At 46.0% G+C, this 12899-nt stretch overlaps 2 protein-coding genes across 5 annotated transcripts; one reads left to right on the top strand and one right to left on the bottom strand.

Moving 5' to 3' along the window:
* The first annotated feature begins 371 nt into the window (after positions 1-371).
* Positions 372-4828, top strand: LOC4324917 (uncharacterized). Of its 4 annotated transcripts, none has more exons than XM_015765626.3 (11): positions 372-594; positions 1245-1365; positions 1470-1544; positions 1652-1738; positions 2261-2317; positions 2564-2656; positions 3212-3284; positions 3514-3589; positions 3665-3755; positions 3841-3962; positions 4568-4828. In XM_015765626.3, exons 2-10 carry the CDS (start codon positions 1318-1320, stop codon positions 3958-3960), a joined length of 720 nt encoding a protein of 239 aa, XP_015621112.1. In that variant the 5' UTR covers positions 372-594; positions 1245-1317; the 3' UTR covers positions 3961-3962; positions 4568-4828. The 4 variants fall into 4 exon arrangements, with proteins under 4 accessions (XP_015621112.1, XP_015621111.1, XP_066162718.1 ...); XM_015765625.3 differs by having other exon boundaries at positions 1235-1365; XM_066306621.1 differs by lacking the exon at positions 4568-4828 and adding an exon at positions 4178-4482.
* Positions 4829-4961: 133 nt separating this feature from the next.
* On the bottom strand, positions 4962-10937 carry LOC4324916 (uncharacterized). Its single transcript, XM_066308180.1, has 8 exons — positions 10398-10937; positions 10024-10313; positions 9123-9600; positions 6950-7357; positions 6664-6841; positions 5862-6028; positions 5704-5786; positions 4962-5426 (listed from the first exon to the last, which is right to left on the bottom strand). Exons 1-8 carry the CDS (start codon positions 10854-10856, stop codon positions 5030-5032), a joined length of 2460 nt encoding a protein of 819 aa, XP_066164277.1. The 5' UTR covers positions 10857-10937; the 3' UTR covers positions 4962-5029.
* Between the last annotated feature and the right edge of the window lie 1962 nt (positions 10938-12899).

Below are 12899 nucleotides of genomic sequence, written 5' to 3'. Positions count from 1 at the left end.
CATGGATGGCTGCTTTGCATGGAAGTTGATTGGAGTCGTGGAGAGGCGGCCGGCCATCCGCTCAGCATGAGCCGGGAGAGCGTAAGACGCTTGGCGGAGAAGCGGAAGAACGCCGTGCCGTTCCGCATCTCGCGTTGGCTGCTCGCGCGGCCCGGGGGGTGTTTTGGGCCGAACGGTGCAGGGAAATGGAATAAGTTCACTTGAGGTCATTAATTTGTCGTTTAGTTTGAAACTCATCCCTGAACTTATAAAGTAGTAACTTTGGCCCAAAAAAAAAATAAAGCCCATTGAGTTAGGGAGAGGTGCAGCCACGCGCCGCCTCCCAGCTCCCGTCTCCGCCTCGGCGCCACCTGACTCAGCCTCCCCTCCCCGGCACCCCCACTCCTGTTGGCTGTCGCCCAGCGCCGGCGCCGGTGGGTGGCGAGTCGGCGACCGCCCCCCTGGAAAGGGAAGACAGGGAGGCGTCGAGGCGAGCCGGGTCCCCTAGGCAGCTCGGCTCCTCCCCATTCGCCACCTCTCCCTCTTCTTGACGACCGTCGACCGAGACCCACGAGCTCCCTCTCCAGCTCTCCTGCTGCCCGGAAAAGTGCAAAGGTCCGTAGTCATTTCTTGTTGGCTTGTTGCCCTATGTAGTAGTGAGTGAGTAGTCAGTAGTAGAGCTGGTGGAAATTTGTTGTTTATCTCTTTAATTTGTAGTGCAAATTGTAGTGAGACATGGAGGATCTCCACGGTTTTATCTACACCAAACAAATGACGATCATTTTGGAAGAGAAGTGTGTATTGGTGTGATTCAAAAAATTAGCCAAGAACTGAACAATATGTGTTTGATGAGATTAATGTGAAATCGGTCATTTGCATGTCAGCATTGAATCCATTAAATTCATTTGCCTCTTATGATGCACACTGAGTACTTAACCTTGCCAAGTTTTATCCAAAAGATTTTTACCCTTGGATTTGATTAGACTTGAATTGCAACTTGGGACTTTTATATTGATGATATGAGAAAAGATGAAAGGTTCAAAGGCCTAGAAACTCTTGCTGAGCTCTCTATTAAGCTTGTGGCCTATCTATTGTAAGATATTTGAATGATTCATCTTCTAACTTTTGTAACTTCAAACTTAAATGTTGGTTTTAAGAAAGTTGTGATGTTGTGAGATACATTGCTACATTTCAATTATATTTTATTATTTTTGAAACATTTAACTTGAATTTTTAACATTGCGACAATCTGAAGCGTCAAATAGGACCACCCGACGATTCGTTCCTGGAGCCGGCACCGCCCGCTCCACCGCACCCGCGCGCTGCAGCCACCGAGCAATGGAATCGAGGAAGCCGCCACCCTCTGCCCTCGTTGACAACCACGTGGTACGCGCCCCAAGCCCTCTTACCTTACCCCGACCTCCGACTCGCTATCCCTGCGGATTTCGATTTTTCTTTTTTCGCTCACTCGTATCACCATCGCCTCCCAGGTCCCCGGAGACGTCGTCCTCGACCTCACCGAGATGACCAACCAGACCATCAAGCTCGGCGCTGGCCTGCGACAGGTAAATCGTTTCGTGGTGGCAAGTGGGGCCTTGTGAGAGATTATTAGGGATTAGGGTTTAATCAAGGGTTTATTGTTATGCTTATGAGCGCTCCCCGGGGTTTGCAGGATTGCGACACCATACAGGCTACCAGTGCTGGGAGGCTACGGCTTTCGAAGCCCAACAAATATTGGGTCGAGAGCTCGCAGAAGAGGGTGAGCACTCCTGTTTGCTCTCATATATAACACAATGGAAAAAAAATGTTTGGCTTATGTGCGTCAACTTTGTCTGCTTGAGAGGTATATAGGGATCTATGGATCGTTATAAGGACTAATGAGAATGTGAATTGATCAAATACGCTCACTGTGTCTGTATAAAGTGTGTATGGCATGCTGCTTTATGCCCATGTATTGCTTTTCTTAGTGCGGCAGAAGGTTGTTTGCCCCTTCCTTAATGTTTCATGATTGAACAGAAAGATAATTATGTTGCTATTCCCACTATATTACCATTGACATGGTATGCAAATTGGTTAGGTAGACAACATATGCACATGCCATCCTGAGTCTGTTACCAGTTTAATGTTATGATTTGTTTCCTATGTCGAATGGGTTATGCTTGCCATGTTTTTAGCCTTTATATCTTCTCAACGGTAGAATGGGGATTTCACATAGTTTTTTTACTCTCTTTGTCCTTCAGCGCTAACCTGTTCTCTGGCTTTTATTCTATTTCCTTTGCAGTATATACCTTCTGTAGAAGATACAGTTCTTGGTGTTGTGGTTGACACCAAACCAGATGTAAGTGTACATTTATGTGTATTTATGTAAATTAATTCTTCTATATGATGCATTTTTTAGTATGTGGACCTAACTGTTTTGATATAATCACTGTTCTGTACATTTCAAATATACTACATGAACTGATATGGACTTCCACTGACTGTCTAAAATCTTGCTTTTAGTTTTGTCATTAAATGGGGCATCATGATGCACCTCATATGATATATTCTTACCTCTTTGCTGAGCTGGATTCTGTCATTACAGAACTTCTTGGTGGATATAAAAGGTCCTAATTTGGCCTTTTTACCAGTTCTTGCATTTGAAGGTGGTACCAGGAGAAATATTCCAAAGTTCGAGGTATGGCAGTGACTAATGGGTCATCATCATTCATCAATTGTTGTTGATTTTTTTTTTCCCAACTCAATTCTTTCATAGGTTTTTTGTCATGAAATTCACTGTGGTATCCTGCTTTTATTGGCTGCCAGCTTTGAGAACATTTTTCTTACTTTAGGTGGTCTATATACCATGATTTATAGATATACTTGAAATTATCTTAGTTTGAATAGGTATCATCTTTGTTTCAGAAAATAATGGTGAACTCACTCTGTTATGATGTATAGGAGAATATTGTTTATTTCATTGAATAATTGTGTTCTTGCACATGCAAATATCATGTTTCTCCTTGTTTTAAACTGCTACTGCCTAGAGTTACATAGCCAATAGTTTCTGATTTTCTATGCAGCGATATGGGCTTAGATCTGTAACTTCAACAACGTAATATGTTGTTTGTATATCTTTCATTTTGATCAGCAACTCACTGATATGTTGCTTTTCATCCTCCTTTGTCTTTGTACTAAAGCGGCATATACAGCAGGCTCAATCTGTGCCTTACCCCATGATATTCTCCTGCAGATTGGTACATTAATATATGCACGAGTGGTGAAAGCAAATAGCATCATGAACCCAGAGCTCTCGTGCATGGATGGTAAAACTATTATCTTACAACTCAGCATTGGGATTTTCTATTTTATACTAATCCATTAGAAGTACTCAAGTATGTCTTTTGTTGTTCTGTCACTCTCTATATGATAATATTTGACCTTACGTAATGACACCATTTCAGGCTATACTGTTATTATGTTTGAATTTGTCTAATTATTGTATTAGCTCTGTTACTTCAATATGAATATATTGCTGTGGCTTGTATTTTGCAGCTACTGGGAAAGCAGCCGAATTTGGTCAACTAAAAGATGGCTATATGTTTGACACGTCTACTGGCTTGTCGCGGATGTAAGGACATTACATACTAGCATTCTTCAATGCAGTTGCATTATTTTCTTATATTTTGTAAATTGTTGCTTGTAGGTTGTTAAGTTCTCCAACATGTCCAGTTCTAGAGGCCCTTGGAAAAAAACTTTCATTTGAGATTGCTGTTGGCCTGAATGGCCGAGTCTGGGTATATGTCTTAATTATATCACTCTTTTATGTATCCTCTTATCTTTGTTTCTTTGGAAAAATATAAATCGTTAATGTCCTTGTAGGTTAATGCACCTTCTCCAAGTAATGTCATTGTTGTATCAAATGCGATTATAAAATCAGAATCTTTGAGTGGCATAGGGCAACGAAGTATGGTGGAAAGTCTCTTGGAGAGACTATCTTGATGGTAAGCAAACTTTTTTTTTTGTCTTGAGTAAAAGTTTGAATTGTGGTTTCTATTTTGCTTTTAATATTAACAAGTATAACATGGGGTCTTATCATTTTTTGTTACTTAATTTTAAATATTCATTCCAATTTATGTTTCTATGAGGAGTATATATTTACCCTAAACAAAAACTTAAGCTGCGGTCAGTTTTAACTTGGTCTCTCTGCATTCTGCAGCTGCCCTCAGGTCCCTACTAAGATGAAAGCATACTTTGTTCTGTTGTTCGATTTCTCATTTATTTGTTATATCATGCAATCACCAACTATGAGGTTGATATGACAGTTTCCTTTGTCATGTTAGCTAGATCTGGATTCCTAGGTCCTTTGTGAGCATTCTTCCTTATCTGTTATTGTCTCACTTGATTATTAGCCATAGCCCACAAATTACATGTTTCTGCCTTCACATCATGTTATACAAAAATATGTTCTCATGTATAGCATAGGACTACCTCTAATCTACACCTTTATGCTCATTTTTCCTTCTCATCATTATTATTTTGTGGGTACACTGTTCTCTAGTCAGGGTAGGGAGAACCGACTGATTTGTTTCCCGCTGTACGGCAACAGGGGCAACAGGGTATGATGCTCCGGCAGTACTAATGGATCTTAAAGGACTGGTTAGGCGTCAGTTATGATTCTGCAAACCGGAGAAACGGCACTATAATCATGTTATCTCAACAGGTAGCGGTAGATGAATGTACACATAAGCAGGTACATGAAAGAAGCTGATGCGTTCTGATGAATGTATGAAGTTAACTGGATGATTCCGCTTATGAAACTTTGTAGCGAGTTTTGTTCCAATCATACGTGATACGTTGGTTCGTAAGATGTCCTGGGATTTGCACAAGGTTACTTGCTGATCTGCTGGTCTTGTTGATTTAGAACGAAATCATGACCTGGTAAATGGTAATTAATATTTTCACTGGTATTGAGTGAGCGAATTGAACTTTTTTCCCAGGTATAATTTGAACATGTTAAGACAAACATCTATTACTTATCACCTCAATTCAGAGAGGTTTCTGATACTCATCAGAATGTAAACTGACTTAACTCCTGTGACACACACACAACCTTCTTGCCAACATTTTTTCCACTGAATAGACCAACCAACGCAGCAGGTGCATTCTCCAACCCTATGCTCATGTCTTCTACATACACAATCTTGCCATCTCTGTAATGCTTTGCCATGTCACTGACAAACTGTGGGAACATATGGAGGTGGTCGCTCTGGATGAACCCCTGCATTCTTATCCTCTTTGGTACAAGGCAGAAGATGTTGTGGATCCCTACAGGATCAGTCAGCGCATTCTGAGAGACCATCCCGCATACGGCAATGCGACCATGGGTCCTCATGTTGAGGAGTACAGCATCAAGCATTGGACCACCTACGTTCTCAAAGTAGATGTCAATACCTTCAGGGAAATACCTACACAAGGACAAATCACAAACAGACTTAGATCATGACAACGGTATTATGAATCATTCAGTGAGTTCAGCAGGTCGATTTTTTAAACAATAACACATTAAGTGTATGAATCCATCTTTTTTTCACTCGCGAATTTAGCTATAACAGGAGCATGTTCCACACTATTGCAGTATTTTAATTAAGATTTTTAGATGATCGTTATAATCTATCTTAATTCATCAATTGCTCATTGAACCTAAATTAAGCCGTGCCTTTTAACTGAAAGAGAAGGCCTGACCTTTTCAAGGCTGCAGTCAAGTCAGGCTCCTCTTTATAGTTGAAAGCTGCATCAAATCCAAACTTGCCCTTCAAGAGCTCAACCTGAAACATTGCTGTAAACCCTGAATGATGCATCTATACAGGTAATGAATGCAATTATCAGTTTTAAGTTAATACTTTCTGATTTGTTCCAGCACTTCCCACAACATAGCATCCATGAAGCTTTGCGAGTTGTCCTACAATTTGCCCAACTGCTCCTGATGCAGCCGAAACAAAAACAAACTCGCCCTTCTTCGGTGAGCAGATCTCATAGAAACCAGCATAAGCTGTAAAACCAGGCATGCCTGAGAAGGAAAGCAAGAAAATAAGTCGTTTTGATTTTTTTCCTCCGTCGGATCAAAGAAGTAGTTCAAAAGTAGCAGTACCATAAACAGTAATTCCTCCGTTTCATATTATAATTTGTTTTGATTTTTTTTCGTAGTTAAACTTCTTTAGGTTTGGCAAAGTTTAAAGAAAAAATTAACAACATCTACAATACCAAATTAGTTCCATTAGATATAACATTGAATACATTTTGATAACATGTTTGTTTTTAGAAATGTTGCTATATTTTTTCTATAAACTTGATCTAACCTAAAGAAGTTTAATTAAGAAAAAAAAAGTCAAAATGACTTATGATAGGAAACGGGGGGAGCAGATTCATATATCAGTATGTAACTAAATATTTTCCATTCAGTACGAAAACTATGAAATAGAAGCACTTCACTTTTCCCTAGCCAAAAACTAGTTACATCACACCATTGTCAATTCACTAGAACTACCAAGAGTAAAACACACTATATTTCCCGGAACCACACAAATGGCACACAAGCCTTTCTTGTGAAAAATTATCATGCGCCTTGTGTTCTCATTCATGATTTGTGCTGTTTTTCAGAATACAAATCCTAGCTAGTAATCAGAATTATAATAATTAACTCACCAAGAAGCCCCAAATGGTAAGAGAGGGGTATGTCACTTTGCTGAATCTTGCTCAGCTGTTCAGGCCTGTCGATCAGACTGTATTCCTCCCAACCAGTCATCCCGGAGACAATGTCGCCCGCGCTGAATCCCGGATGGGTGGAATCCACCACTCTCGCCACTCCAAGCCCTTCAATAACCTTCACACAAATGGAACCTTCAATAACCAGTAAAGCAATTCTCCGTGTAGAGGGTGAAATGCACCTCTGATTGAACGGAGAGCAGGCGAAGGGGAGGAGGAAACCTACGGATCCGGGCTTGAACGGCGGGATGTAGGATCCGTGGAAGTCCCGCATCCGGCCGCGCATGTAGGGGTCGCAGGAGAGGTAGAGATTCTTCACGAGGACCGCCGGGGCGGGGGCGGCGGCCTCCGGCACGCGCAGGGCCACCGTGCCGCCGTCGACGAGCACCATGTCGTCCTCCCTCGGCGGCCGGCCGGCGATGTACTCGCGCAGCACCACCTTCCTGTTCCTCGCCATGGGCGCCGCCTGTTGCTGCTCCATTGGCACTGCCGCTTGCCGTTTGGGTGGTAGGTAGGTGCGTTCGCTGCGGTTTTCGGTGGAATTCGTGGACGGGTTTGTACAACGTTGCCTTGAAGAGGGTAGTAGTCGGGTCGCGGTGCCCGGTTGGTTTGCAACGGCGTGGGGGCGTGGTCGCTAGATCTGACGGTTGCGCGGGGATCCACGTGGGAGGGGAAGGCCTGCTGCGGCTGCGGACGTGGACGTGGGGGGATGGGTGTGCGGTGTGCTGTGTCGTGTGTGTGATGAGTTGGATGGAGCGGGAACGCTGCGGCACACGGGAGATCTCGGCATCACGCCGTGCCGTGCCGGCGCCGCGTGATTCCGTGGCTTGGCTTGTGGCCGGCGGCTTTGCTTGGGCGTTGATGGAGTCGTGGTCGTGGAGAGCGTGTCGCATCGCATCTCGCATGGGTTGCTGGCGCGTGGAGCCGTGGGGTGGCGTTGCTAGTTGCGAGGTCGCCTGTGGGGGTGAGTGCTTTGGGCCGCGCGGTGCGGGGAAAACTGGCTTGTGGTCTGCTCTTGTATATTTGGGCCAAAGAGGACTCCGCGAAGACTTCGTACGTGGACCGAGCCGTGTTCAGTTAGGGCTTTGCGCTTACCTGTCATTCAGCCCCGGCATTCCACGCAAGAGATTTCACGCCACATCAGCCTCTCCCATTACCAAGTGAGAGCCACGGAGCCAAACTGAGCCACCGGTTCCTCTTCGGAATTGTCAGCTTTTGCCAGGGCCAACCCGCACCATCGTGGCGCCTGGGAAGGGAGAGGGAGAAAGGAGACGGAGGAAAGGAGCTCGTCTCTTTGGTTGGGGAGGGAGCAAGTCACGGCCGTGGGGCTCATTGCCGTCACCCGCTTGTCTGGACAGCTCTTCATTATCCTCGCTCAATCCAGGCTACCTGAGAGGAGAGAGGGAGAGACACCAGGGAGCGGAGGGGTGAGGGGCTTAAGGTCGGGGCCGACATCGATTCGGAGCTTGGCGAGCTTGATCGCCTCGCCGCCCTGCGTTGTCGCCGCTCGGGCCGAGCCCCTCTCCAAAATTGGATTCCCCGATAAGAAGAAAGAGAGGAGAGAGAGATTGGGATATGAAAAAGAAAAAAAAAGATAGTACTGATGGGACCCACTATAAGGTAATTTTGCACTGTGAAGTATGTTCCTTATATAATTCTTGGTCTAGTTGGCAATTCAGGTTTGGTAAAATTAGAAGACGCACTGCTACTACTGCCCTTAGAAGCTTTGTGGCCTCGGGTGAGAGATTATTAGGCCAGGCTGATTGTTCAGGGTAGCGTTACTATTCAGCGCGAGCTAGTCTCAGCTACGGAACTCATCCGCTCTCAGTCACTCGAAAAATACTGAAATGTTCTAACTGGAAATTTAATCAACTTTCAGTTCCAACCAAATGCAAACAAACTGATTTGAATTTTGAACCGCGACACTAATATCAACGACAAAAATAAAATTCTAGGTATTCATACTTCCAGTTAATTGCACTTTCAACTGTAAGATGACTTAAGAAAACAATGCAGATACTGGACAATATATAAAAAAAAGCAAGTCATTCCTCATATACATACAAGATTCTACATTAACCTTTATAGCCACCGATTTCCCATACAAAAGGGGAGGGAAATCGAACAAGATCTGTTTCAGTATACATCTAATTTTGTATTCGTGTATCGATCACAAGTACAAGTACATACGCGTATGCTACGTCGTGTAAATATGTACAGGTATACAACGTCACGTCAAATCCTATGTGTTCTCTAAGGCATTGTTTTGTTTAGAGAGCATTGAAGGAGAGTAATTCCACACCGCAATAGATGTAAAATAAATCTCCTCCAATCCCTCTCCAATGGAGATTAACCGAATGAGTCCTAACGCAGGTCAATCCGAGGTGGTTTATTCAGAGGCAGCTCGGCGGCACGACGAGGCCAGAGGCCGTGCCCTGCGCGTTGCGGCAGGAGGACACCGCCCCGGCGGCCTGCAGGCGGCCGCTCTTCCCCTGGTACGTGAGCCTCACGTCCCGGAGCCTGATCCCGCTGCACGGGTTGCTCCGGCTGCAGTCGAAGCTGACGGCCACGGGCGTCGCCGACGAGCCCCGCACGTCGGCGTACTCCACCTCGCTGATCTTGATCCCGGAGCTGCTCCCGCGCGCGGCGCCGCCGCAGCCGCCGTCGGGGCAGTAGTGCTGGTCGATGATGATGGGGTTGCCGACGCCGGCCATGGTGGAGTCCGAGAACGTGACGCCCCTGACGAAGCCCCGCTTGGAGTTACCCCATGTTTTGATCCGCAGGCCGTTGGTCGTGCCGGTGAACCACGTCGTCTTCACCGTCACGTTCTGCACCGCCTCCACCGCCATCCCCTGCTGCTTCCCCAGGCTCCCAATGCTAATTAACATCAACAACAACAACAGGTGTAATAATACTTTGATTAATTAATCAGCTGGCAGGAGGATTAAAAGATACGTGTGGTTCTACTGTTCTAGCTTAACTGAAACGAGAAAGTGGATTAGGTAAATCCCCAAAACATCGTGTGCATGCTGTGTATGCGACCAGGGAAGGAACCGGCTGGCCGGGACCCACAGTTCAGGTCCATTTCCACTAATGTGCATGTGAACCATTCTGTCACGTCGTGTATGGTCAAACGAACGAGGTATCTGGGGCTATAATTTGTCTCAACTCTTTTAGAAATTTAAGATTTTTTCCCCCTGGATGGACTGGATTAAAAAAATCATTAATTGATTTGTCACTCGATTTATGGGGAAAAAGATCATATTGCCGCCGTGCATGGACCCGTACGGGCGGACGTACCTGATGCCGTGGCCGGGGCCGCACGCGACGCGCTCGATCCAGAGGTTGGAGTTGCCGGGGCCGACGGAGACGCAGTCGTCGCCGGTGCGGATGGCGGCGTCGTACACCGCCACGTTCGTCGACTTGTGGATGTGTATCCCGTCCGTGTTCGGGCTGTCCGCCGGCGCCTCCACCGTCACCCGCCGCACCGTCACCCCGCGGCTCTGCAGCACCACCACGTGGAACAGCTCGCTGCTCACCGACCTCACCCCCTCCACCACCACGTTCCTCGCGTTCGAGATCGTCAGCGACTGCATCCATGGCGACGAAGAAGACGATTAAAAATGTTAGTCAATGAACCACCGTCGCCGTCTCGAATGTTTTGATGTGCGTACCGATGCGCCGGTGGGGCAGTGGCCGCGCGGCTGCTGCTTCTTGCAGGCCCAGAGGGCGTCGCCGCGGCCGTCGAGGGTGCCGCCGGAGACGGTGAGGCCGACGACGGACTCGAACGTGATCCACTGCCCGGCCGTGGCGCCGTCCCAGGCGTACCCGGCGGGCGCGACCACCGTGCCGGCGATGGAGAACGCGACGGCGCGGCTGCTGCACGGGCCGACGAACGTGGCGCGCCCAAGCAGGTACCTCCCCGGCGGCACGTACACCGTGGCCGGGCGCGGCGAGCGGCACGCGTCGGCCCACGCGCGGAGGAACGGCCGCGTCGAGTCGGACGCGCCGTCGCCGCGGGCGCCGTAGCGCACGACGCTGTACACGGCGCCGGCGCCGGCGGGCTCCGGGACGAACAGGAGCGCGGCGTGGAGGTGCACCAGCAAGCTAAGCATCGCCTTGGCCATGGCCATTATATTACGTGTACGTGACGAGCTAGATTGCTGCGTGTGTCGCAGGCAGGCAAGGCCGGTGTCTGTTAGGTATGCGTTTTAATGATGAATTAACGTACACGTGTATTTATAGTGGCAACATTCGTATCTGCTGGTCTCTGGGTTTTGGAAGTGAATTAAGCGTAATCGAATCACTATTACTACTTATTATCACAGGATCATGTCGTATGCAGTTTTGTGAGTGCAAAATTCATAAACCTAACATGAGATGGGAGACCAAGGTTAGCTAGCTAATGAACTTTTACGCCGTAGGGCATTGACGACTAATTGGAGGTTGGATAATGTATACATATATCAAGTGTTACGTTTCAAAACAGGGTTTGGTAGTTTCCTCGAAACAAATAAGATGGTAGCCATGGCGGCCTATGTAATTTCCATGTGTATATTGTTATAAGTGAACTGCTATGGTCCGTTTTTCAGTGTCAATTTTGAGTTGAATGGTACTTGGTACTAGAGTACGTACAGCAGAGCCAGATGTCTTAATTTTGAATTTTGTTTGGCACAATTAACTAAAGAATAATCACAAATCGCTTCGATCACATGTTCGGCCTAACCATTTCTATTTCTGAGGCTCCAGAAATTAACATTACTTTTTGTTGGGGTTTGATGAGTAGAATGTATCATTTTCAAGGTCTATTTCACTTTTTAGTACTTGCTGTCATTTAAAAAATGTGCCTTATAGTTTAGAGTAAATTTGTTCAGGAAAAGCTACTAGATCAACCAATTAAAGCCATCCGTTTGTAGCTTAGCCCATTTGGCTGACCATTTACCAGCTCCTAAGCCTCTTGATGCATTTGGAAATCAAGATCGGCAGCTTAGCTTTCATCTACCTCGTTTTCAACTACTATGCGGCAAAACGAGTTACAAATCAGTTAACCTTTTGACTTCAGGAACGACTATGGTCTAACTAATTATTTCAAAAAATGGAGTAGTATTAACCACCGCTGAAATGCAGGTGGAAACTATGGATGTTCCTCATGCATTCGTTTGAACTGGTAGTAGTCTAATTAAGAAGCTGTGATTGCTGGGCTGGAAATGTGCTTGCTGAGTTGCTGTGAGAGGGCAAATTTGTCTCCTGTACTGTTGCTATTGGGTTGGGTACATCTCAACTCAACCTAGGAAGACCTCGTATACAAGTTAATTCAAGTTCAACCACTACTCCGGTCGGGTCAAGGCCTTCGTTGGTTGCACGCTGTTAAGTGTTAAACTGTTAATCAATCAGGCCGTCACCATCAGATTATACAGTTCTATAATCTGGCATTCGGCAAGCCCTTTTTGGAATTTGGACTCCATTTTTCGTATGAATCTGGCGCCTCCAATCTCTAGAAGCGTTTCTGCGTCTGCAACCTTTAGTTTTTCTGAACGAACTGCAACCTTTAGTTTGTACCCAATCAGCTAGGCAAAATAGCAGAGTAGCTAGGCGTGTACACATACGTCCACATCTGTACAGTGCATTCGTGTCACTGATCACTAGCACTCCGAGCTAATCCACAAGCAAACTCTGCACTCGGCAAGCACTACATTTCACGGGCGCAACATCGTGTCCGTTCCATGCCGGACGATAGCTGTCTCTCGAGTTTGTGCCATGTAGGCGATCTCCCCACAAGCAACTCGCTGGTTGCTGCATCCTGCGAGGGATACGCAAAAGATGATTCGTCGATTGATTCTGGATTTCTGGTTACGCTAAGTTATGCTGATCCGTGTGGCTCTCCACAACGCTAGCAAACTGAACATTTCATATATATTTTTTGAAAAAAAAAATATTTGAAACTTTGTTTGTCGAGAAATAGAGAAACATTATTGAGATTTACGAAAATTTGCCTATAGCTAGTTAGTTCGATTTAGTGAAGTTAAATTGATAATCCAGGGGAAATAATGCGAGAAGGCAGCCGAGCGAGGCGCGAAAGTTAGTTTGGAAGGCCCAACTCCTTAATGGGCCGAACTGATGGTTCAGTTCAGCAAAGGCCATCTGGGCTAAGTTCTTCCTCAAACCAACAGAAAGAG

The sequence above is a fragment of the Oryza sativa genome, chromosome 1, assembly GCF_034140825.1.
Source record: "Oryza sativa Japonica Group chromosome 1, ASM3414082v1".
NCBI lineage: Eukaryota > Viridiplantae > Streptophyta > Magnoliopsida > Poales > Poaceae > Oryza > Oryza sativa.
Note: the sequence above shows the minus strand (reverse complement) of the source record. Positions and strands in the feature narration are given on the sequence as shown.